The 27,034-nt window shown below is 37.2% G+C and overlaps 2 protein-coding genes across 6 annotated transcripts in view; both read right to left on the reverse strand.

The window, feature by feature from the left end:
- The window catches only part of map3k1 (mitogen-activated protein kinase kinase kinase 1, E3 ubiquitin protein ligase), a 42,154-nt gene extending 30,202 nt beyond the window's left edge, over positions 1-11,952 (reverse strand). The window contains exon 1 of one of the 2 annotated variants that reach the window (XM_026273163.1): positions 11,487-11,952. In XM_026273163.1, the coding sequence (XP_026128948.1) occupies positions 11,487-11,902 (416 nt within the window). In that variant the 5' untranslated portion in view covers positions 11,903-11,952. The remainder of the gene's footprint in view (positions 1-11,486) is intronic. The other variant, XM_026273161.1, reaches the window with a different exon arrangement.
- A 13,158-nt stretch (positions 11,953-25,110) lies between these two features.
- Positions 25,111-27,034, reverse strand: part of syk (spleen tyrosine kinase) — a 53,649-nt gene continuing 51,725 nt past the window's right edge. For all 4 annotated transcript variants that reach the window (XM_026273167.1, XM_026273166.1, XM_026273168.1 and 1 more), the window contains 2 exons: positions 26,160-26,272; positions 25,111-25,905 (listed from right to left, as the gene is read on the reverse strand). In XM_026273167.1, coding sequence (XP_026128952.1) covers positions 25,833-25,905; positions 26,160-26,272 — 186 coding nt within the window. In that variant the 3' untranslated portion in view covers positions 25,111-25,832. The remainder of the gene's footprint in view (positions 25,906-26,159; positions 26,273-27,034) is intronic.

Genomic DNA, 27,034 nt, shown 5'->3' on the forward strand with positions numbered 1-27,034 from the left:
AACTAAAGCCAGAAAAATTTTAACTAAAAAAAACAGAATATGGAAAAATAAAAACAGAATTTCGAAGAATTAAAACTAATTTCACAGGGATCTATAGTTTGTGGTTTTGTTTTTCCTGATTATTTAATGAAGTCAATAGTCCTGTTACTTTATTTTTATTTTTTTTACATAATGCACAGCATAGCCATAGTGTTTCATAGTATAGCCCTCAGTTTGCACTTTGCTCTGGCATGAAACTGGAATGCAGAGAAATTCTTCCGAGCAGACCTCTTCACTCTACCCAACTGAAGCAGGACCCCCGCCGTCTCTCAGCAGGACTGGCCGACTAACCTCACTCCCACACACTGCTACAGCTACACCACCACTACACCACCACATCCACGCTCCTGCTGTTCCTGACAGCTCCAGTGCATGTTCACAAACGTTTGATAGGCTGTGGACGTTGTTCCTCATCACATTCCTCCCCTTCCACACACACACACACAGCTCTGATGTCAGGACGATTGAGCCGCTAGCTCTGATGAGAGGCGCTGGAAGTGGAGCACAGGTCCTGTAGGGGACGGAGAACCCAGGACTCGTGGACCGAGCTGGAAACACAGGTGGAGCACGTACACAAACACACTCCCAAACACACTGGACTTGCCGTTTAAAGAAGCCATGCTTATAAGAGACAATTTAAAAAAAAAAAAGTCATTTTTGCATCAGTTAACGTAGCTGTAATAAACAAGACTATCACGATCCATTAAGAGAAAAACCAAGCAAGTTTTCTTCCAAGCAAATGTAAATAAATATCAGAAAGAAACTTCATGCTGAATCACTGACTTTGAGGTTAAACGTGACCCAGGCCCACAAAACCATATCTGAATTAGAGATTTATACACTGTTTGAAAGCAGAATAAATAAGCTTTCCTTTGATGTTAGGTTCAGACAATATTTGGCTGAGATACAACTATTATGAAAAATCTGGAATCTGAGAAAATGACCTTTAAAGTTGTCCAAATTAATGTATTAGTAATGTATATTACTAACCAAAACTAAAATATATTTACTGTGGCAAATTTACAAAAAATCCTCATGGAACATGATCTTAACATCCTAATGATTTTCTAGCTAATTTTGACCTGTTATTGTTGGCTACTGCTATGCTTTTTATGACTGGTTTTGAGCTCCAGGGTCACAAATATTAACCTTGTCATGGGATATTTGAACATTTGAGTAGAGACCCTATGAATAACATTTCATAACATTTGAGAACAGTGGCAACTGATTTGGTAGAACTGAGGTAGAATTAAATGACATTAATGAATAATATTACATGTCTCCTGAAATCTGACAGTAGCTGTACCTTGAGCTAGGATCCAGGTGTACATTTATTTCCATTAACATTTGTTGAACATTTTTATAAGGTAAAATGTAAACATTCTGAATTGAGTTTCAACTTATTAAAATTAACCATTGGTCTTCCATAGTGTCATACATGTGTAGATCATAACCACAGGTAAAAGCACACTACCAGGTAAACAGTAACTATATGATTTTATATGAATATCCCCACATTTCTGCCACAATACCAGGGAAACAGTCTAGAGTTACCCGAGTAAACACACGGTAAACTCTCTGGGTTTCTGTTTTAGTTAGTTGAGAATATCAGCATTGTTTCGTCTGGCATTAAAATAATGTAAAATCCCCAAAACACTGATGGTTTGTGTTGGACAAGTCAAATGCTAGTTACTGGATGATGTTTAATAACGGTCACATGATCGAGAGAACTCATTTGCTCTGAGATCACGCCGTGCTGTCTTTAACCCAAGCTGAAAATGGTGATGCAGTTCAAACGAGCAACGGGGTTTTTGTTCCACTTTTGGCCTGTTTGCAACACCAGCACCAGAGCAACCTCTAACAATATATAGTCACAACCTAGAGCCCTGATACTGCTGCTGAGGAGACATTCAGCTCACAAATAGCATCAGCTACATTTGAATCAGATATTTTAAGAAATATCCAGATATATTTGGTGCGACCAAAGCTCACACAGAGAAACTCTGGCTTGCTTTTTCTGTCATATCAACTAATGGTAGTGCTCAAATTTCTGCATAAAAATTAGATAAAAATTGAATAACATTTGGACTATAAATCCCATTCGATCCATAAGTGATGCTTCACGTGTGCTGATCACATGATGACCTACATACTCCTGTGCGCTGGTTTCATATGAACACCAGCTCGAACACAAAACATGTTAAACATTTACTCCGTCCTCAGACTAAGCCCTCTGGGTCAGTTTGAACTCAGATAAAAAGTAACTTTACAGTTCACATCGTTGTTAATATATTATGTGTTAGTTAACGGTGCTGACAAAGCACAGGTTTCTTCAAAGGATATTACTGGATAAATAAAGTCTATATTTAACTGCGCTGCATACTCCAGAGCTCTTTCACACTGCTGGAGTGATTAAACACTTTCTAGGTCACACCGAGTCAAAACATTGCTTCATGACTTATGGCATTCTATTCATTTTTAGGATTTCACAGAAAAGCATTCAGTAACCAAATAAAGACTTGCTAGACTAGACCCATAACAAAGTAAACAAATTACTTGTTTGTGTAATCAACCAAAACAATAATTAAAAGGGAAAAGTTATTTAGGTCTTTAAAAAAGGATGCTACATCAGAAAATACATCTTTTTTTAGAACTAAAAGAACAAATCTTATACTTATATAACTTATACAAAACTTAGAATTTAGTCGAAAACGGTAAACTGATTTTTCCACAATTCCCTGCGGACCACATTTGAAAGTATTAGGTTTAAAGGTCCCCTTCTTCATGATTCCATGTTTTAAACTTTAGTTAGTGTGTAATCTTGTTGTTAGAGTATAAATAATATTTGTAAAATTCAAAAGCTCAAAGTTCAATGCCAAGCGAGATATTTGATTTAACAGAATTCACCTACAAAAAAACGACCCGTTTGGACTACAGCCCTCTAGTTCCTGTAGTAATGACGTCAATAAAACAGTTTTTTGACTAAGCTCCGCCCACATGAATTCACAAAAAGGGGGCGTGGCCTTGTTGCGCTCCGACGGAGAAGGAGGAAGAGCTGTTTGTGTTTGTCGCGATGTCGTTGAAACGCTGTTTTTTTTTTTTTATCTTGGAGTCCAATCATCTTTGTTTGGGCTTCCCAGGGACGCTGTACTTTGAGTTTAATGGTTACAATTTATGTTTAACTCAGTTCCCGAAAATTATAATGCACATGTAAAACTATCTGCAGCACATTTTTCTGAGGACAACTTTCTCAATCTCAATCAGTTTAACGCCGGATTTGCACAAAGATTATTCTTGAAAGATGGAGCAGTTCCCTCTTTGTCTGGAGAAGGCGTTGTTTATGGACCACAACTGGTAAGTGTATTTTGTTATTTAAGTTGGTGCGTTTAACTGTTTCTGTAACTTATTACACAAAGGGCAACGCTGTTTAGCTTTGTTAACTAGATGTTAGGGCTGTGCAAAAAAACAAATGCGGTTTTCATGCGCATCTCGTCAGTAAAAACGCTCCTGTGATCTCCAGCACGTGCGTTCTAGCCCAATCATGTTAGCAGGAGGACAGCCTGCTCTCAGCTGCTGTCCAATCACAACACAGGAACCGCCGGCCCAATCAGAACCCATTACGTGTTTCTGAAGGAGAGGCTTCATAGAACAAGGAAGACATCAGCCCGTTTTTGTGACAGTGAAAACAGCAGTATACAGATAGGTGAATTGTGTGAAAAATAAAGTGTTTTTTTACACGCGAAACATGAACAAATGTTTTATTGTACACTGTAAACACAATCAGAGCTTCAAAAAAAGTGCGTAAAACGGGAGCTTTAAATGTGTTGTACATTTGGGTTTTGTGTTACATCTTCTGTTGTTTAATTAATGTTTATTGCATTATTCATAATATTTCATTTGTTGCAACAGTGAATTGAATATTAATAAAAAATATTCTACCTAATTTGTACAACTGCTGAATAGTAGACTCGGTAGTAAAGTTTTCTTGCAAGGTTAATTTGAAGTTAAATCACTAACGTATCTTAATAGTTCTCACTAAAACACATCAAAGCATATTTGAGCTTTTGAATGTATGCATCGTTCTTGGTCCAATTATGAAACTTTGGTACTATTTACAGTCTAAACCATCTGGGTTTTATTATATTTAAGTCATGATCTCATTTGATTATTTATATAGAAGAGACATAAAGGGTTATATTTCCCCGAGTAACCTCACATGCTCTTCTAATAAGGGAGTGTGGGCAGTGTCCAAAAGTAACTTTTTGACCCTTGTTGTGGGGTTGAGGTCAGGTTACACCGGCAGCCCATGTAGGAGTACCGAGGTTACTAGCTCACGGTGCTGGAGAGGATAGCAAAGACCAACTTCCAGCACAGTCCATCTCCATTAAAAGAGTCTTTCCGACAGCATCCAGAGAAACTAACAAACACTGAAGAGGGAGGGGGAATAAAAGCGTCATTAAGTCAATCCACTCCCCACCAAACAAGGAGAGAGACTCAGGAAAAGGGTCAATGAAGATTAAACCCAACCTCAAAAGAACAGAGTAAAACAAAAGACAACAGCAGAACAATGTCCCAAGACAGCAGCCCAGAAGGACGCTGGGAGGAGGCCATGCTAACGTCAAACATACTGAACTTTACTTTAGCTACAGGGAGGCATGAGAGGCCAGAGGGATTGCGAGGTGGTCAAGGGACACTTGGCCATTTCCTATTTTGGCCCCAGAGCTGGGATCCTCCTCATTATGACAACAGCGCTGGTGTTTCACAATGCTTCTCTTTGTGTCGTCTCCTAAGCCCATGGATTCCGTGCTCGTCCGCAGCGCCAATCAACTGACAGTCACTCCCAATTTACAGGGCGAATCAAGTTTCCCGCTGATGGTCCCCGGAGGCCAACGAGACGCTGGGAAAATCGATGGCCCTTTCCCATGCCGTTACAACACACAGTATGTCAACAGCCCTCATTGGACATGGTGGAGAGGACCGTGTACAATCAACACTCTCCAAAAGAGAAAGCCAGAGGACTAGGCATATGAGGGTATCAAATTGTCATGCTGCGATTAACTGTAAATGCTTTAAATCAAGGGAATTCATGATATTGAAATTTAGTGTTGTCAGAATACAGTATAACAGGTTTAATAACTTTTTCTTAAGACAAAAATAATTGCACATTTAAATGCAAAAAAATCAATACACAAGAATTTATAAAGTAAATTATTTCTCAGATTAAAGTGCACTGTAAAGACCAATAGGTAACACTTTACAATTAGTTAACCTCAGTTCAAGTTAATGAGTATTAACATTAACAATAAGCAATAAAAAAAAAAAATTGTTCATGTTGGTTTGAGTTAATTAAACAACACAGTTGCAACTTTTGATTTTAACATGTAATTTTCGTAATAAAATATCCAAAAACTACTTGCACACCGTTATATATTTTATCCAGTTGTGGATTTTTTTATTCCAAAAGTTCCCAAGGATTTGTAAATCCAGAGAAATTCCTATTTTGAATAATGACTCGTTCCTGGTCATTGCCGCCGATCAACAATGCAATATCCCCAGTGTCCACTTGTAGAAACTGTGTCAACACACAGACACAAAAGCTGCTGTACAGTTAAACTAAATCGATTACGGCTGTCGCGAATAAATGAAATCAAATGTGTTGACGGCAGCATTTAATTAAGATCTGCTCAGTGTTGTGCCATGATTTTTTATGCATTTTACAGTGTTGCACATTATAACCAATCACAAACGAGTCAGTTGAGCTTATGAATGCAATGGCCAATCATAGGCGTTCAGATGAGTTTTTGTTCAGTGCACCTCGCCTTTGTTATGGTTTTGAAAATGCGATCTCCAGTGGTGAAAAGTCACATTGTACCTTTAAGTGTAAATATTTAAGTATTTGGCACACTGATGAGCACCATTGCAAATCCACAAATCTGAATGGCTGTGTCATTTAAATAAGTTTCAGAAACAGAAAGTAGCATAGCTGTTTTATTTATGGGGTTTCAGGGGTAACGGCTGCATTTCTGCTGTTGTTTTAGCGCCATCTGCTGTCAGAGAGTGAGTGTGCACATAATTATTTACAGTATCTTGAAGTTCTCATGATAACAATATCATGCATGCTCATCACCGTGATATATCGCATAACTGAATACCAACAAGTCTAACTCAAACAACGTCCAAAACTTCTGAATATGAACAGTGAGTGACTTAACATGGTTTAAGACATTTCCTTTGTTTTCAGCGCTTGTTTGCTCATACCGTGGGTGAGTTCGAGGGCATCTCGCCGAGGCCTGCCACATGACCTGTTGTTTTAACCAGTAATCTGGGTCTTATTAGTCACGCTCCCATGTGTTTACTTTTCACATGTAATCTCCAGCTTGCCTCGTCCTGCTGTTAACTAAACAAAACCTGAGAGGAGGGGGACCCCGTGCCTGCGGACAGGGCCTAATGGGTATGGAAATATCCGGGCCTTTGTGTCCGGCGTCCAGGCGTGATCATTCAACTAACCCTGGGCTTTAAACATGCAGTTCCTGGTGGCCATGGAGAGGCCTCCGCTCGTCAGACAAAACATGTTAAAACACTCCACAGGGACAATACAAGCCACAGACACAGCACCACATCACTGTGCTGGAAATTGCAGAGGAAAGGTAATCATACCTTCAAACTCACAAGAGGAGAAACGGGTGACATTAAGGTGCATCATAGGTGAAATATAAACCTTGAAGGGGGTTCTGGTGGCATCCCCCCCAAAGAAAATATTTAAGCGTTTGAAGTGTGGTGCAATCTGAAAACAAAATAAAGGGTAAAAAAAAAAAAAAAAACTTTTATACCACAAAATTTTTGGACAATGTAACTCTGTTGACATAGGTGTTCATAATTCTCTTAGGGAGCAGTGGAGTAATTTATTTGTGCTAATTTTTATGTTTTTAAACATTAGAGTGCGCATACTATCAACAATATATAAAATAAAGTATACGGGACGCCTACGTTTACTTCACTATATTACAATTAAATCCTAATCTAATCATGACAAACTATATCGTTGGAAAGGTCTAAGACTCCCAAACAGGTATTTTACCAATCTTTTTTGTTAAAAATTATGTAAGAAAAGTAATAGATTAATTTATGGCAAGAGTGCACCTCAGAAATGTACATCATAACAGGAGTTCTGACCTTCAGCTATACCTTCATTCTGGCGACTATTTTAGTCTGGTGAGTAAACTAAAATATTTACTAGCCAATGGCGAGGGTGTAGAGGGTTGCTAGTCAAATGTATCTACACCTTGATTCAAGTAACTTTATTCTTTATTAACCCTTTAGTTAAGAAAACTATTCCAAGTGCAGCACACATGAAGTTGTCAACAGAATGTAAATGTTAAACAAATTACTTGTTAAAGGTCTTTGCAGAAAAGACGCATGAACTACAACTACATCTTGTACAAACTTGTCTTATACATATATAATCAGAAATAATACAAGGAAAATGCTTAAAAAACAAACAAACAAACAAACAAAAACACTCAAAAGTCAAGGTAATTCAAATTCAAAATGACTGCAGCTTTCAGTCGGTCACCATGATGCAATGATTATTATTATCAAATATTTTATAGTGATATGGATGAAACCGTGGCTGTTTCATGCTGTCAAATGTGGCTTTAAGCTCAACGGCTCTGGGACAAACAGTGATATAAAAGAAATATATAAAAAAAAAAATCTGTCTTCCTGTTTCAGATGAAACAACATCAACAGATAGAACAACGCTGTGCATTTCAAAGCACTTCAGTGGACCTTAAAATACACGGCTGCAGTTTCTGAGTATTGTAATTAATTGAGAAGTTCTTTATTTTTGTGCAAGACGTGTAAAAGAGCACTGCCTCTGTTCTGTCCCTTTTTATACTTAGATATAAAAAAAAATTCCTCAAACAGAGCCCTAGCATTAGGTGTGAACAGACAGAAATGTACGTGCTAGTACAGAAAACACTTCAAGAATGCTACATTTATCCTCTTTAAGTGAAGCGTAAGACTGCAATAAACACAATTTTAAGAAGTGTCACATCTCACACTCAGCGAGTGTTTAGGACGCCACATACACCCTAGATCTTTATTTTAGCCTGCTGCGGACTCCCACGAGAGGCTATATTTGTCACAATAAAGCTCCAGAGGACCTCACAAGTCTTTGGGAGTCTTCTTACAAGCATGAGCTCGTCGAGTGGACATTTCCAACAGGAAGAATGGCAGTCAAGAGTGTGTTTGAGAGCGCCAGCTCAGCACTGAAGTCATTCTGGCCCCAGATGTTGGTCGGTAGCTAATTTGAGGGCAGCCCTGGAAAGGTCAGTTTTAGAGACCTGACAGGCCACCATTTACAGAGACAAGCCAATGAATCACACGCTCTTTATAGGACACGAACGAAACATTAGACTCTTCACAAAACCAAAACACGCAGCATAATTACACAAAATGTATAATGTGCCTGAACATTCAGTGTTTCACAAAATAATAATAGTATCTTCTCCAGCATTGGACCAGCCATCTATGCTTAATGAGGGTGGTCAAAGCCCCGCCACATTCGCTGGAAATGCAAACAAATTAATTACGATTCTGTGGGCTGGGAACACCCAATGCAAGCACAGGAAGAGTGTCAAGCACACATCCAGACCCCAGCACGGACGCAGAGGACAGCGCTGGAGAACCACGCCGCTGTTTCACAACATCAAGCTCCGATTGCAGATATGCTGACAAATATTAAGCAATTCAATCCACATTCACAAATAACTACTGGAATAAATCACATCTAATAATTCTGCTAAAAAAAAAAACTAAATAAAAACAAGGTCTTTGGAAATCATCATGATCTGGAAGAAAGTTTGCTACAACAAATGTTAACAAAAATCACAAGGGCCTATTAAAATGTTCCACTTCCTGCATTTTCTCTGATCCAGTTTGTTCAAACGCTTCCGTTTACACTTTGCCACATAAATGTTTCTGCGAAACAAATATAAATCCGTGTTTCAACTCCCACGCTATTTGCAAATTCAGTTGAGTTGAGTAGCAGACTGAGTCTCAAACTACCTCCTGAAGAGGTCTGTGCGATCACACCACAATCTGCATTTCGAAACACCATCCAGTCAAAGAAACTTCATGAAGTGGCCAAGCGTAAGCAGATCCAAAGTCACACTGCTTTCAGGTTTTCTCTGTGAGCTTATCTGTCAAGCCATAATTAAACTTTGTATAACATGGACCCTCAATGTTATTTTTTTTCATGTTTCAATATGTTCACCTGCCCCACTGAGACAATGCCAGACAGGCTGATTCCCACCAAACTCCTAAACACTGTGACTCTGTGGCATCAAAACATTACGGTGTGTGTTTGAGAATCCCAACCAGCCAGACACAGCAGTACCAGTTTAACAAATTGTTAGTTTGGAGCAGAAGAATTCAATTAGCCATTAAAATAAAAGACTGGCAGAGTGTTTGGGAAACCAGTTTGAAAACAACCATTATTATATTATATTCTGGTGCTGACAGTGGTGTATAACTTCCACACTTTCTCACGTTTAACATTAAAAAACAGCTCAAGGAGATGCACTGATCTCTCTATGAAAACATTTTCAGCGGATGAGTTGTCCTGCTGTTACTCAAGCCGGAGAACATCTGTTTCAACAGCAGTGTGAGAAACGAGCTCTCATCAGGACTGTGTCACCTGTAACAGTGACTCCAGGACACATGAACACACAATGACTGATGCTCCTGTTCTCACCTGAGGGGAACAGCGCTGTGTGAATAAGCTCAGTGACGTAAAACATTGGTTTGGAGACACTGTGAATCCCTATGTGGCTCAGAAACACCCAAGAGATGATAAAACTGGAAAAACAACCAGGCTGATTAAAGGTAACACCATGTGACTAACCATACCCTGTAACACTTTTGCTTTATTCACATTTAAATATCAGTATCTCTGATTAAAAAAAAAAAAAAAAAAAAAAAGTATTTATTAGTAAACAATGATACAGGAAATACAAGTATAAAACTTGATTAACTGCATCCTAAATAAGTTTTTGTTTACATAATGTGTGTGTGTGTGTGTGTGTAATGGGTATATTTACTACATACACACACACACACACGTTTAGCAAATATCTACATGTATCTATTTGTATATATTAAACATATGTAAACGTAACTCTTAAATGTATATGCATGTGTGGGGATTTATAGAAACATAATGAATATACACAGTACACTTATATTATGCAGCCCACACGAAAACTTTTATTTTGGATGTATTCATTTGAAAGCACTATCTCATGTAAGAATTGAGTGTGCTCAGAGGAGACTTTAGTAACATTCGAGTATTATCGAGCTCACAAAGGCACGCATTTTTTATTTTTTTTAAGGTTTCAGCTTCCATTCATCTCTCATTATCTTTACAGTCTCAAAGCCTGCAGCTCATATTGCAGAAAATCCTGCGCTCGCAGTCTTCCTGCTGAAAACATCTGCCAGTCAACCAGCAGAAGCTCCTGACATTCACACATCATCATAACACAGAGCTGAACATGAGACTCGGCTCCAACAACACACCCCAGAATGACCTGAACACATGCAGCATTAGAAACACACACGTGACCCTGAACCACAAAACCATTTTTAAATGAGATTCATATATATAATCTAAAAGCAGAATAAATAAGCTTTCTATTGAAGTATGGTTTATTAGAAAAATATTTGGCTGAGATACAACTATTTGAAAATCAGGAATCTGAGGGAGCAAAAAAAAAAAAAATCTTCATTATTGAGAAAATCATCTTTAAAGTTGTCCAAATTAAGTTCTTAGCTATGCATATTACTAATCAAAAATGATGTTTTGGTAAATTAACGATAGGAAATGCACAAAATATTTTTACTTAATATCCTAATGATTTTTGACATGAAAGAAAAATGTATTTTTGACCCATACAATATATTGTTGGCTATAATACTTATAACTGGTTTCCTGCTACACGTCACAGATCAGTATTGTCTCACAGGAGACGACTAACAACAGCGATATAAAAAAAATATTTATATAAAAATATACAATCGGATGTTTGTTTGTCAGTTAACGTACGTTTTTTCAAACATATTTTTTATACCACGTTGTGAGCGTTAAATGAGATGTCGGTTTATTTGTAAACATTTAACACGTTTAGCCTGCACTTTCTTTCAGATCAGAAAAACCGTTGGAGTATATTTCAAATCTCCTGCATTATAACTGTCACTTGCAGAAAGATTGTATTACATTCTCTCACACTTGCAACACGTCCTTAAATCTTTCACACACAAAAGTTACAAAGCAAGAGGCTCTGTCCGAGAGAAGTTTAGCTAAGGTTATATCGCTAATGTGTAAAGTTTCTCCAAACGCATCTTACGACAGAAACGCGTTTGAAGAGGAGTTTAGGAGTTATTTTTACCTGTTGTGTGACGCGTTCACGTCCGCAGAAGTCCCTCCATGTTCAGCGCCTGGACTCTCGCTGCTCTTTAAAGAGCTCCTCATCCATTCCTGAGCACTCCTACACGGATTATCGCTGGTTTTCTCTGCGAGCGGCGGCTCGGCGAGGCTCTGCTGCAGTAAAGCGGTCTGGATCGAGCCGGGACCGGACACCGTGAGGAGGTGCAGCGCTGCGCTCCCGCTCTCGCATTTATCCAGATCCACACTCCTCACCTTCCGCCTCCACTGCGAACTCTCCCCGGCATTTCTCTTGACTTTTCCGCTGCTGTTCGAAAGTGTGGAGCCACTGGAATTGCCCTGAAGTCCGTTCCCGACGTTTGCGCTACTGGAGTCTAATAATCCGCCTAACGACAACGTCCGGCTCCCCGCCGTCGCCATTTTCTGTCGTGAATTTTTGCCACTTAATAGATTCAATGAGAGAGGGAGTGGCGGGAATCCGTGGGAGGATGAGAGGGAGGGGCTTCGGGATTGATAGGAGGAGTCGTCCGTAAAAAGTGGGAGGAGCTAAGGAAAGGGACTCCTTTGGCATCTTACCTGCTGCGTGCACGGTGTCAAAGAAATTAAAGGCGTCTTGATCTTTTAAAATTTATTTCGCAAACTATGAAATCATACTGTAAACATTTGATTTCTTTGTCTTTTTTAACTAAGTGATAAAGACAGAACATTTTATAGCAATAAATAAATCAAAATGAAGAGCAAAAAAAAATTGCATGCATGTCAGACATTTATGGGAAATCTAGTTTCGTCGTGCATGTCAACTCATGAGCAGTCTGTTTTGGCAAATGTTATAATTATTGTTCATCACCATTATATGAATTGTATACACCTACTGTAAAAAGTTTAAATGAAATACTGAGTTTAAAAGAAAATTTGACAGATAATAACAGCATTCATGTGTGCTCATGAATACAATCATTCAGAGACATGTATAAGCTTTAAAAACAGAACTGCCCACAAGTACACATCAGCAAAAGTGGCCCATCTAATTACAAAGAGCAGTGAGAAGTTTGTACAGTAGGTTACTTTAGAATTGTAGGATACTTTTATTCCTACAGTATACATCAGAAGAAGAAGAAGATGATGATATTGTGTCCAACTGACATAAGCTTCACATGAAAGAGGAAAGATGCTTTGTGTAGCATCTAAGGCTCTGCACAATCTTCTGAAGTTCTTAAGGCTAAATTTAGGTTTGTTTGTTTGTTTCAACAGTCAGCGCTCAATAAACAATTTCAAAGAAGTGTGGACTTGCAGAAACTATGTCAGGCACTTAAATCTGCTCTGGCCCCATCACTGCTGCAATGACTACACTCTAAAAAAATCCTGAAAAATAGGGCACAATGAGTCTATACATATGAATACATTTTCTCTGTGTGTGTGTGTGTATATATATATATATATATATATATATATATATATATATATATATATATATATATATATATATATATAAACCTTGGGATTTACACACAGATGCATAAATTTTCAGGGTAGACCTGGGCTTTCAGAGGGTTTCCATCCCTCATGAATCCTCCTTTCTGGCTGTCTGGTGTACAGTCTTAATTGTTCTGGCCCAGGGCAGAAGCTACGCACGCAGTTAATGTTACAGACACCACACATCATCACTCTGACGGGCCGAGATGTTAAACTGCTGTGCTGTACACTAGGTTCTTGGCTTTAGTTCTGTCATGTGAAAGAGTGTTCAACCGATTTAATCAACAACATTTATTTCATTATTTGACTGGATTACACTTAAAATGTTATTTCTCGCATATCTCTCATCAGAGAGAGCACTTTAACCACTTATAATTCATCAACAAAACCTCTGGTGAAAAACACAGTTACACAAGACATAATCCTGACACCACTCAAAAGTGTACTTTAGTTTAAATCATGACAAGAGATTATTTGAAATGTTATTATTTAAAACATACTTCAAAGTAAAACCTATAATAGATAATATTACAAAATACTGTAGTATATGTAAGTGTGTTAAGAAGCAGTCAGGAAAGTCTAAGTGACCTTATATCACATATCTGCATATATATATATATATATATATATATATATATATATATATATATATATATATGTTTAAAGAACACTATTAAGTGCACATTCAGTAAATGAAAAACACTTCTTTTCACAAGAGTATGCTTCATGTAGCATTATTTTAAAAGAAAAAACACATAGTAACTCCACTTTATGGAACAGACCACATCTATTTGGAAGATAAATGCATTTTTTTCTGGGTTTAAAGATCATGGTGCATTAATTGTACATGTATTTTTTGTCTGCAAGCAGCGGGAAATCACCACAATCAGCAAAAATGGGTTGTTTGAAAGCAGAAGTCCTGTTGGTTGAGGACCGGTTTAGGGAGAGGGCTGCTGCATGGAGGAAGCAGTTTCCTGTTGAAGTAGATCGACTCCACCAGTAAGCGCTATTCTTAGCCAGTCAGGCTTCCTGTAGCTTCTGCATTTCCTGCTCACATTGACCACCACACAAAGTATTTCTGCCTCAACGTGTGCAGTGTCAGCACTACTGATCCCAAGTGTGGGTTCAACCAAACGAGAAAGACAAACATGGTGAGGAATGAACAAAACAACAGTTCAAGAAAAAAAAGCGTAGGCCTAAAAGTCCTTAGAGATTTCAGCTCAGGAGCATTCTTTGCACTGATTTACAGAGAAAACTGACAGAATGTATCGGGCCCTGTTCTTAAAGGTTACATTGAACATAATTTGCTGAGTCTTATTTAATGCCAAGTGAGAGATTAGAGAAAATCATGCTTAATTTCCAGCTATTACAGCAAAAGTAAACAAGATGAAAGACTTCCTGGACTTCCACATGGACATCTGAAAGCGACTGCAGAGGGGAAAATGCACTAGACACTGATTTACTTGCTTATTGGTGTCAGTTTTTATGAATAAGTCTGCATTAAAAATGGATACATTAATGCATGAAACGTTTCTTAATGCATGATAATCTATTGTGAATGATTCATCTGTCAGTGCATCTTTTATTGTTCATTATTATTGTTGTATTTTAATGGTATACTCTGCAATTAAAATGTCATAACTTTTTCCTCCTGTGATATGACTGACTCCTCTCTGCTGATGAAAAACACATTCAGATCTGCTTCAGTTCATGTCAGGACCGCAACTATTCATTTTATTATAATTATTACGATCAGCGCTCCAACAGTACTGCCACAGAGTGTCTTTCAGTTATTTGATGTAAGGGTGAATTTCACACGACACGAGAGTTAGAAAAAACATGAACTGGAAATCTTCCTGTGGAATATCACATAAACAGAGCACCACTGCACAAAACAGTGGCTTTCCAGAGAAACAGGGGCCAGTTTGGTCAAAGGCAGGAAACAGCTTTGTGGATAGACATTATTGTTTCATGCTAATGAAAGGAAAATAGTCACGCATTGTGTGATCGTTTTATTTGGATGAACTGGAAGGTTAAATGGGTGGATTGTATCTGTATGTAATAACTGGCATAACTAAGGGATTCAAAAAGTGAAATATAAAAAGCTCTCATATTTCATTTGTAAGATATTAATATAACATAATTACATATGGTTAAATGTGCTGTCAAGTAATTGGGTGAAATGACCGAACATGACTTTGACTTTAATTAATAACACCTTTATTATCTTGATTGTAATATGATTCCTCCTGTTATGATTCAGCTTTTGTATATTACTGGTTTCAGTCAGTTGAACATTGTCAGGAAAAGCAGGCTTGAAGGTGTAGACACAAACAAATCTATTTTCTGATTCCTCTAAAGACACAGACCTCACAGCAGCACATCTGAAAGATTCAACTGCCTTGAATGCTTTTGGGAGAAATCTCTTAGTTAAGAAAACATTTAGCATTTGACTTTTTACAGTAAGTTTCTTGATTGGATCCAATCCTGTATATGCAACAACAGTTTTATTTCTCTGCACTCAAAAAGATGTCCCGTTTGCTATACATACAGGTCTAATGTACTATATTAAGCTAATGCAGCTGCATATTTTCAACTGGTTATGAAGATTACCATTGTATTAAAGAGTTTGTATTTAGATTAAAGCAATTATTTGGTCCAATGTAGAGCGGTGACCTGTGTCTTCCTCCGTTACGCTTTCTGTCAAAACCGTGCAGTATATATTTAAAAAAATGTGAAATGTATCACGCATGCACTGTTATTCATATTTATTGTTTTCCTTATTTGGTTTTCGGTTGTAAGTTGAGTTCAATTTTAATTTCGTGTTAAGAAACCCCATATTGCATGAGCAGGATGGACTATATTGGAAGCAATTTCATGTTGGTTTTTTGTCAGAAAGCTTTCTGAGGACAGACTCTGGTATTTTATATAATAAGAGCAGTCGCTGTTTCACTACTCGTGGAAATAAGGCCATGATGACAGATGAGTGAAGAGTATATGAGGGAACTGAGCTCCCTCTGGATCAACCCTCTCCCATCTCTCTGTGTGTGTGTGTGTGTGTGTGTGTGTGTGTGTGTGTTTATCTCTTGCCTTCATTCTTTAATAGTAAGTTCTTGTTTTTGTGTATACTTCCACTGCTTGACTATGTAATGCATCAGAGTGAATTAATTGAAATGACTAATCATGCTGAAAACATATCGTAAATGAATCCAAATTGCAAATATATTAGCATAATGTTTTTGCCAATTTTTAGACTTTGAAATACTGTTTCTGAAAATCTATTCTGTGTCGTATGGGAGTGCAGGGAAGGTTTATATCAAAGCGACTCCCACCGGGTTTTTTCGGAGGCGCAGTGCCTGGTACAGAGCCTCGTCTCCGTCCTCCTCCTCCAGGGTCCTGTTAGCGAAACAAGCAGCGAGCGAGGGCATCTGAGGCTTTACAGCACACATCACAGCCATACAGCTCCTGACAGTTACCATTCCTGCTACTGGGACTCTTTCTCTTTAAACTCTACACATAAATCCCCAAAACACATCGCATGTGAGATATTTTATACATAATGATAGTTTTAGAAGAAATGTCACAAATGTCTCAAAAAAGATCTGATTCTAAAACCAAACCTATTGTCTCCTCAGCTGCTCATTATAGTAAAAGAAAAGTCATAATTCCTCAGTTTTCTGGGAAACCTGAAGCAGTCTTATTGTGTCACTAAATGTTGAGTAAATGGAAAGGGGATCAGTGAAGAGCTCAAGGGCTGGTTGGGTTTGAGTGGGAACTACAATTAATGGGCTTTAATCACAGCGGTGGGGAGATTCAGACATACCCCGCAGACTGTGTTCTTTTGCTTCGGCCAATTAGTCTCCCAACTAATCTTATCCAACTGGCCCCAACAGATTTGATCCCGAAACAAGGGCCATGTATGTCAGGAGGCTTAATTCCACAGAAGTCTTCAATGACATCATTGTTGCATGCAACAAAAGGAGTATTTTTTGTGGAGTTGCTGAAGGAATTGTGCCTGTACGTGTATGAACAGGCTGAAACGGTGGGCAGGCTCTACAAATATTACCATCAGAAGATCAAGCAAATGAGACGCGTATTACTGCAAGTCTTGTCATTTCCCATGGAAGCTGATCTCCTCATATGGACATCAACAATGTTTTCTGAGCCAACTGTAATGGAGCTATTACTCTGATGTTATCGTGGTGCTTGGGATTTCCTAGTCTTTCTTATCTTAGTTCTTCTAACTAGTGCGGATGCTAAAGCAGGAGGCAATACTTTCTGTTCAAAGCATATATAGCTGATCTCATGACCATACAGTTTATTAGATCAACACTGATCTTGTTTAGAAGCTACTCAGCTTTTTCTCCAGCCAGACTGCGTTTGTTCAAATATATAAAACAACACACTTGTATTTGCAGAAAATATAACATTAATGAAAGTAATGAGTCAACTTTCATGACATTTCTTAACACACTTTTACAAAGTGGCAGTTTTAGAGTTGCATAATCTATGATGCATTTATAGTTGTATATTAAGGAAGTCATGTGACTAATTTGCTCAGGATTAAAAAAAAGGCACTTTTGCCATCAATTCAATGTGGAGAAACAGCTTTTGTTACAATTTCAGTATTAGTGCATGCACATGTATTGTGTGGCAGTCTGTTCACTTTGACTATATTCATTCAGTTACGTTTACTGTACATAAGTATATGTATTTGGCAGACCCTGAAAAGTGACTCACAGTGCAAGGTATGCTTTGTTTTCAAGCTGTGATGATTGATGTCACTGGTTTTCTCTGAAGTGCAACCTGAACACCTACTATGAAAAGATATTTTGCACGCTGATGTAAAGCGTGCCACTCAAAACATGCCCGAGTGTGATTCTGGTGGTAACGGCGGTTACAGATGTTGGCCGGCGCTCCAGCTGTGCCTGATTGATTTGATGAATACAGAAATAGCAGCTGCTTCTGTGTTTTGAAACTGTTGTCCCGGGAGGTTAAGTTACAACAGGCTGCAAGTTTGAGGTTTCGAATTTAAAGACCTTTTTTTTTCATCTTAGCAAAGACGTCAAAACTTTGGAATGCCACAAACACACATGAACGAAACCTGACAAAGACAGTCTGTTCTTAACAGCTACCTGTTGACTCCTTCATTTGATGTCATGATCTGAAAGAGTTAACAGATACAGTGACAGATAAAGATGATGTGTCATGTTAATAACGTTAATATATCCCAGTTTAAAATAATAGTTCATCCATAAATTAAAATAAGCTAAAAATATACTCACCCTCGAGCCATCCTAGACGTATGAGTTGGTTTTTTGTTTCTTTATCAGAAGAAATGTTGAGAAATTTTGCATTCAGTTTAACACTTGCTCATCACTGGATGCTGTGCAGTGAATGGGTGCCGTCAGAATGAGAGTCCAAACAGCTGATAAAAACATCAAGTCATCCACACTACTCCACTCCATCAATTAACATCTGGAGAGTTGGAAAGCCATGTGTTTGCAAGAAACAAATTCATCATTAACATATTTTTAACTACAAACCGCTGAGTCCATAATTCATAATATTGCTTTCTGCAGTGGAAAAGTCATGAATCAGGAGAGAAATCTGCACAGATTAAGCACCGTTTACAAACCAAAACAGCTCTAGACAAATATGTGAATTGATTTTGATGTGAGAGACAACGGGAGGTGGACTTTTTCACTGGAGGAAGTGTGATTAAGACTCATATTTTGGTCACACATGATGGTTTAAAGGTTTAACGTCTTAATGATGGCTTTGATTCCTTAACAAGACATTAACTGACGGACTGGAGTGTTGTGGGTAACTTGTGGATTATTGTGATGTTTTTTTTCAGCTGTTGTGACTCTCATTCTGACGGCACCCATTCACTGCAGAGCATCCACTGATGAGACACTGATAGATTTCTCCAAATCTGATGAAGAAACAAACTCATCCTAATCTTAAATGGCCGGAGCAAATGTTCAACAAATGTTTTTTTTGGGTGAACTATTTCTTTAATATGCAGAGACAACTAAGTAAGACATTCTAAGGAATTTCCTGAGAAGTGTAAACACTGTGCCTCTTTTTGTCTGAAGTTTTTATTGCTCAACCTTATCATAATCTTGGGTGACAGGAGAGGTCAGGCGACCTTTAGATGGCTGTTATCACCTGTTCATTCAGAGGTATATCACTTGCTGAATTATTGCTCTTCTCTCCGCTTAGGCAAACTACTCTGGCCTTCTGTTGCTAAGATAACACCTGTGCTGGCTTTTATGGGATGTTGATGAATAACTGGAAAATGCAGCGTTCTCACAGGCGCACATAACAGCTTTTATTTGTTCAGCTGTGAAAAAAGCCTCTGCAGCAGAACGACACTATGAGAGAAAAACTTACAAAACTCTGTATGTGTGAGAGAGGAAGAGGTTCATATTTTCAGAAGAGAGGGTGTCCTGATTTAATAAACTAAGTAGACTCAGCGGTGATTCTCAAAGCTGCAGGTCAAGAATGATAAATGAAACTAAAAGTTACAGCTTGGAACAACAACAGCACCAATCACGGGTTAGTGGACTCACGGATCAGGAGCAATGGTGTACATGAAGGGTTATATTGTCACCAGATATCTCACCATGTATGCTTATTTTTGAAAGCTCTACACTGAGAATAAAAGACTACAGTGCTATAACTATTTCCTGCAAGCTTATATTTTCACATGAGCTATGTGGAAAAATGTTGCAAGCAACTTTGTGGCAAGCAGCAGAAGCAATTCCTTCTGTGAGCAAAACTGAAATAAAGGCAAGCCCTCTAAAATAATAAGTGTGCTCAATTGTACTGAATGTGCACATCTTAAAAGTTAATTAAAAAAACACTGTAGTTGCAGATTCAATATTAATGTAATAAAAGGCTATTTAAGTACAATTTCATATTTCTTAAAAACACTTACTGTAATAATGTCAAATATAGAGTTTAAAGTCATTGTTTGCTATAAAGAAGTATTATAAGTGTTTACTAACTAAAGCTTGAAAATATTACATTCAGTTCACTCTTAAGTGTATTCTCTTAAAGCATGTTTTCCTCATAATAATTCGGTAAAATCATCTTTTTTAAATGTAATTTAAAGCATACTTTTTGGTCCGATTCAGGACAGTGTTTGGTTAGATTTAAAACTAATTTGAGATATATCCCAGATGTATATGTGTGTTTTAAACAGTATTTTCATTTATAATTCTATTTATGAATGGAACTGCAACATAAATATAATATATGACAAGTGAATAAGTGAAATATATTTGATTTATTATTCAAGATCCATATTTGGAAAGGAAAATATACATTTCTAAGAATATTTCTGCCAATGCATGGGGTGTCTCAGGACTCTTCGTCTCTGGTCATTATTAAATTCATCACACATTACAGTATGTGGGCAATGATTAATAGAAAAGCATTCATCCGTCCTTTCCTGTGTCGATATGACCGCTCTTGAAATCTGACATTCATTGCAGGATTTTGTGCTGCCCTGAGCAGTCTTTGTACTCTGTTGACTGCAAATCATCGAGAGGTTGGCAAAGTTTACTGCAGGGGAAAAGAGCCCTTTTCAAAGCCTCCTTTTGTCTTTTCCTTTCTTTCTCCTCCACGCCCAGCCAACGCTCTCTGCTCCCTCCCTTGCCTTTCTTTCTCTGCTGCACAAATCACAAAATGTGTCAGCTTCAGGTCAGGTCATGTAAAACGAGCAGACATCAGTTTCTTCTTTGTCTTGAGGGAGAATACCACAGGTTGAGGGTACAGATAATGACCCTTTCATTGGCCCGAGGGTGCTGCTATTGAACTACAGCAAGCACACCACGAATGTCTGAGGAAACTTCTCTGTCTCAGGAGGCTTACTGCAGACCTCCAGTTTATTAGAGGAAATAGAAATAGACCGAAGCGAGTCACTTGTTGACATGCAGCTCAGCAAAAGGTGTCCACTCCTGCTCCTGGAACCACTGATACCGAAAAAAAAAAATATTTTGTTGGGTGAACTACCCCTTTAAAATTGCAAAGTTATTATATTTGTGTTATTATATTATATTGTGAGGCATGTTGGTGTTCAACCGCATTGATATGTTTGCTGTTACAGCCTTTTGAATGTAGGCCTATAATGTCTTCTTTAAAATAGGAAGGGCAGTTATTTTTAAGAATAAAAGAGGGAGGATTTACTCTTGAATCAAAGGCATTTGAACATTTGATATGGTTTATGCTGTTTGCATTAATCAGTAGCAGTAGGCATTGAGGGGAGCTCAATGTATGTTCTTAGGATAAGAAAAAAAGTTCAATATTACATGCCTCTGAACTGGACTAACAGAAACATCTCGGGAGGCGACAGAAGATCCGGAAACCCAACAATGCAGCACTTTTCATACGGTTGGTTTTTGCATGCGACAACACACAGATGTCTAGAATCTGCTTATTATCAGTCTATTCACACGAGCACTTTAGCAGGTCTTCAAGCAAGTGGAGTTAGTATCTAACAACCACACAAAAGAAGCTCGGCTTGTCAGTGAAAAGCTCAGCTCAGTTGAAAAGGGAACAAAGAGCCAGGTGAAGCGGCTGATGGAGGGGAGAGGGAGTGAAGGAAACACTAAGAAAACAGGGGCTCTATCTGGATTCGTTCACCAAGATCAGAAGTTGGGTTTAGCCAGATATTCAGTAACTCCATTCATTTTTACTGACTGTAAGTAACTTGCATGTCAACTAGCAGTCATGCTAAACATATGCTAATGCTTTATTAGAGACTAGCACTTTGCAAACAAAAATTCACCAACACAACAATTAATGTGAGCGCACTTGGATGCTTTTATTTTATCTAATATTTTAGATATTGCATCTTTATTTACTTCAGGAACCTATTTACCTGCATATTATATATTTTTAAAGTGATAATCTGTTCTACATCAAGAGTTTCTGTTCACATCTGTGGTGATGAACATTGTTAGAGAGGAAAGATGAAAGATGAAAGATTATTGTGCATCCTCAGGCTTCACGTTTCCTTGAGCAGATAAGAGAGGGGTGTGGAGGCATGTATTAATGAGAGGAGGATGTGTGCCTCCACACACTTCCTGATCAGGAGCTCAGCCCTCTACACTTGGCAGACACTTTGGACGCTTTTTTGTGAAGCGTATCCAAGAACGCCCTAGTGGTGCTGGCACTGCCGTTTCACTTAGAGAGGGAATATCAGAGTCATTTCTGAAAAAACAAGCTCATTCCTTCCCTGCTCAACTCTCATGTTCTGTTTCTCATCTGAGAGACTGTATCAGGTAGATCAGCGCTCATTGAATGCAACATTTGCATAAATTATATAGAAAACGAATTCATTTTAAAGTTGGTGTATTCTAAGATGCCACTTATGAAAAGAGTTGTGGCTAATGTGCACTTGTTGCAGACTTAAATGTGTATTAAAAAAAACAAACAAACAGTATTTACAGAGAGTGTATAATATAAAAAAAACTAAAAACACTTAGGAAAGCACTTTCATGAATGTTTCGTAAAATGCTTTTTTACGCACTTTTGTAAAGTTTTGCTTTAAAATGTATATAATGACATATGCAAATATTATTATGGAAATTATTATGCTTTATTAGTTGTTTGTAATGCTTTAAAGAAGTACACTTATTTTGATATGCTGAGTAAATACTAAATCACACATAAAAAGTTGAACTGTAGTGTGTTTTTCATGATATATTTACACAATGTTATATTTATTTTAAATCTACTAAATTGCAGCTTCATCAGTAGAAATGCATAAATTCAAGTTTATTGTGAATGACATAAAAAAATGATTTACCATAAATGAAGTAATTATAATATTATATAATAGTATATGTACTTAAGTGGGTCAGAAACACTCTTTAATATACATTTAGCATTTTCATTTTCATTCTTTACACATACGTATACTATTTTAAACTACTGTATATTATTTCTGTAATAAGTTCCTTTTTAAGAAGTATGCTAAAGTGAACTTTTTTACCTGCCAGTTTTTTTTCATTTACTGTTATTCTTCATTTATTTTGCCAGTTTCACAATCCCATCAAGTCTGTCAGGCACGGGAGTGAACGTGCAGGAGAATGGAAAATGTCCAGGTTTCATCACAAGCTTTCTGAAAAGTGCACAGATGCATGTACTGTATCCTCACTGTCCGGTCTCTGCTGCTCCCATCCCCCTAAAATACGCCCACCCTGCTCCGTCTGGCATCTGGGAGAAGTCAGACATCTCCCACACAACTGACGTTCCCATCTCAAATTCCGAGGAACAAAAGAGGCTGCCCACAGCCGGCCTGCAGAGCTCCAGTGGACACAGGGCCCTTGGCAGAAAGCCACTCACTGTCAAGAGGACAAGAAATAGATCCCTCTTTTTTGACTAAATGAAGAGAGCAGGGGTTAAAGGAATGTGTTAATAATTCACTTCATAAAGATGAAAAGGCCTTGCTATGACGAGCTCTCCAGTTCACATGCAGTGTATTCCAGATTTCCAGTTACTGTTTGTTAAAAATAAATGCAAACAACAGAGTCATGCTTCCTCAGAGTGTGCGGACATAGAAATCTTAGTTTATACAATATACAGTTTGTTTACGACCTAACAGTCATGAAGTTTGATCTTTGGTGGATTTGTTGACTTGTGTGTTATTATCTATTAAATATTTGCTTTCATTGGTGCTGATAGCCTCCTGTTTAGTGCGCTGATATGTGACCCTGGAGCACACAAGCTGTCATAGCACAGGTATATTTGTAGCAATAGCCAACAATACACTGTACAGGTCAAAACTACAGATTATGATATCATTAGGATATTAAGTAAAGATCATGTTCCATGAAGATATTTTGTAAATTTCCTACCATAAATATATCGAACCTCAATTATTGATTAGTAATATGCATTGCTAAGAACTTCATTTGGACAACTTTAAAGGTGATTTTCTCAATATTTAGATTTTTTTTTTTTTTTTTTTTGCACCCTCAGATTTCAGATTTTCATATAGTTGTATCTCAGACAAATATTGTCCTCTAAAAACCATACATCAATGGAAAGATTTTTTTTTTATTCAGATGATGTATAAATATCAATTTCTCAAAAAAATAAAAATAAATAAATAATAATAATAATAATAATAATAATAATAAATAAATAAATAAATTGACCTTGACTGTGGTTTCGTGGTCCAAGGTCACATAAATAGCGCAAATGTGCTCACGAAGTCCCGAGTTCCATCCTCGTCCAAACAAAGCATAAAAGGCCGAGAATGTAACTTTATAAAAAATAATAATAATAAACTATTTTTAGCATGTTTAAGATTTATTCCGGTATTTTAGTCTGAGTAGGTTGTATCCATAAAAAACAGTAAAATTGTAACGCTTACTAAATGTCCATATGCTGCCCTTTTCGTTTAAAGCACGACATCATGTTTCAGGAAGTTCTGTTTGATTTCATCTCATTAGAGCAGAATGTTTATTTTACCATAATTGCTCCAGATTCCGGTGTTCCAGATCATAACTGATTAAAACCACTTCAGCTAGGACAGAGTTAGCAAATATCAAAGAACCTCATCATTTCCATCTGACAGACAAATACTGAAGTGGTGAATAAATACCGGGTAATACGTGGCTGAATAGTCATGTTAGAATACAGCATTATGTGAAGATGGACTGAATTAGGCTACACTTGTTTTTGCTGTGTATCACGCCACCTGCTGGACCAAAGGTGATTTAGTAATAAATGGGGCACTGATTTAGCTGTGTGGGGGCCGTGTAGTATTTTTGGACAAACACCCTGCTGTTGGTTTTTAAACTATTCTGAATTTTCAATTTGATAATGCATAACTTATCTCAGCTTTATACTGTAAATGCAATAATTCATTTAAGGCTATACACATAACCTTATTTCTCTCAGTTTTCTTGGTGTCAAGAGTTAAAACCATTTTAATTCCTGTTTCGGGAATTACTTTAATCAAAAACGATGTACTTATTTTATTCCACTGTGCTTTAATCAAGAGTGAGACTGAAGGACATTTTTTATTGCTCTATGTTCATATTTTAGTGCATCCGAGAAAGCAATCAATAAATGATTTAATTTCTTTGAAAGCATTTTTTTAAATCATATTGCAATGCAGCCATACATGATCAGTGTGTTCAGTATCATTTATTGATCTCATCAAAGTGAGGAAGAGCGAGATCTGAAGGTGTCATGCCATGCTGTTCAGTTATCAGTCTGCAGCGACTCAATCAAGCTGACAGATGCAATGAATTCATATACAGAGAAAACTAATGAAGAAGACCTTGCTCAGGCTGCATAGATGACATGCTAAATACATCGTACCTGATCATGAGAAGTAAACACTGTCTACACAGAGAATGAATACCAGACGGTTTAACCTTTTAACCATACACTCGATGTAAAAAATAAAATAAAAACAGAATTTGGCACTTAGATGAAGACAAAAAAAAAAAAAAAAAACAGTAAATGTGAGAGAAAGGAATGAGAGTTCATATTGATCATCCTGTTGCTGTTATACATCTCAAATACCGACTTGGCTTCATACACAAAACACTGATGTTCTTTCTAAACATGCTTTTAGAAGCAAAATGAACACATTTTTGCTTATTAATCCAATTCGTACAGTTTCTAAGAAAAATAGCCTGGAAGTACAATACTTCAAGAAGAGTTATTGCTTTAAATGATTCAACACAAACTGCTGTCAATCATCTAATTAGAATGTGATGAAGGAAAACATTTATTACCATGAAAGATGTCAATGAAAAAAATTCAAAAATGACTAGACCACCTCTTACAGACTGACAGTTTTGAAATCCTGTTTTGTGTAATTGTACATGTTTGCTCATCATCACTGAGATATGTCATAATAGTAATGCCGCAACCTGGGTTCAACTACTGAAAATCCAGGTCTCTCGTCCGGCCTGCAGAAACAGAACAGAGAGCCATTTATTATCCTTCAGTGCACTGCATTCAATGAATCATTATTACACAGGTATACGTGAAAGATATTTCTGTATAATAAATAAAAGGCTATCATTCATTGCTTTTAATCAGTGTTCTAGTGATCTCCTATCAGTATGTTAAAGACTGCTAGCACAGTTATCTTTTAAGTTATGGAATGATTGTGAATGCAGAATTATCCATATATAAATGCTGATATATGTAATAAACGTACTTGTACGTCCAGCATTTCCTCATGAGGTTGTACATCTCTGCCGGACAGTCGGCTGGAGCGGACATTCGCTCTCCGTTTTCAATCATTTGGATGACTTCATTTCCTTTCATACCCTACAGACAATATGAAATAATATTTCAATACAATTCAAACACCAGATGTGCAGTTTGCGATTTAGATGATATTCAATATACAGTATATGTGTCAATGTTATTTTAGGGGGTCCTAAAGCCCACATACCAGAGAGGGTTTTTGGAGGTTTTATTAATTATGGTTAATGTTAATATATTACTGTGCTCAAATACATTTTTAGCATTTCATGTTGTATAAACTAACATTAGGTAATGTATTATGAACATTCATTATTTACACTTACATATAAAAATAAGATACAGATAGAGTGTTACAGAGTCAAATAATGATAATTATTATTTTAATGAATAAATAGAATAGAAATAGAACAGAGAGTGCTAATGTTAGATGGTCATGTTTTTTATAAATAAAAAGAAAACAAGTAGCCAGAATAGAATAGAATTCTAAATTATTATTCAATAACAAAAGAACAATAATACATCTACGAATAAACATTAACTTTGATTAATAAAGGCTGACAATATCTTTACTGCTAATTCATGATAACTAAAGAATTAAATAGTATGAATGAACTGAAGCTTATTGTAAAGCATCACCATGAAAAACAATATTTTTATTTTGTTCGTTTATAGACGGCTATATTTAAGAAGCAGATTCAAAAGGTGTAAATGCAGATTTACCATGTAAAACTAATACAGCAGTATTATAGGTTTGGTCACAGGGTGGTCTTGTTGGTGTGCCCTTTATAGCCACCAGAGGGCACACTTTGTAGTTTTGTTTAT

This window comes from Carassius auratus, chromosome 10 (genome assembly GCF_003368295.1).
Source record: "Carassius auratus strain Wakin chromosome 10, ASM336829v1, whole genome shotgun sequence".
Classification (NCBI taxonomy): Eukaryota; Metazoa; Chordata; class Actinopteri; order Cypriniformes; family Cyprinidae; genus Carassius; species Carassius auratus.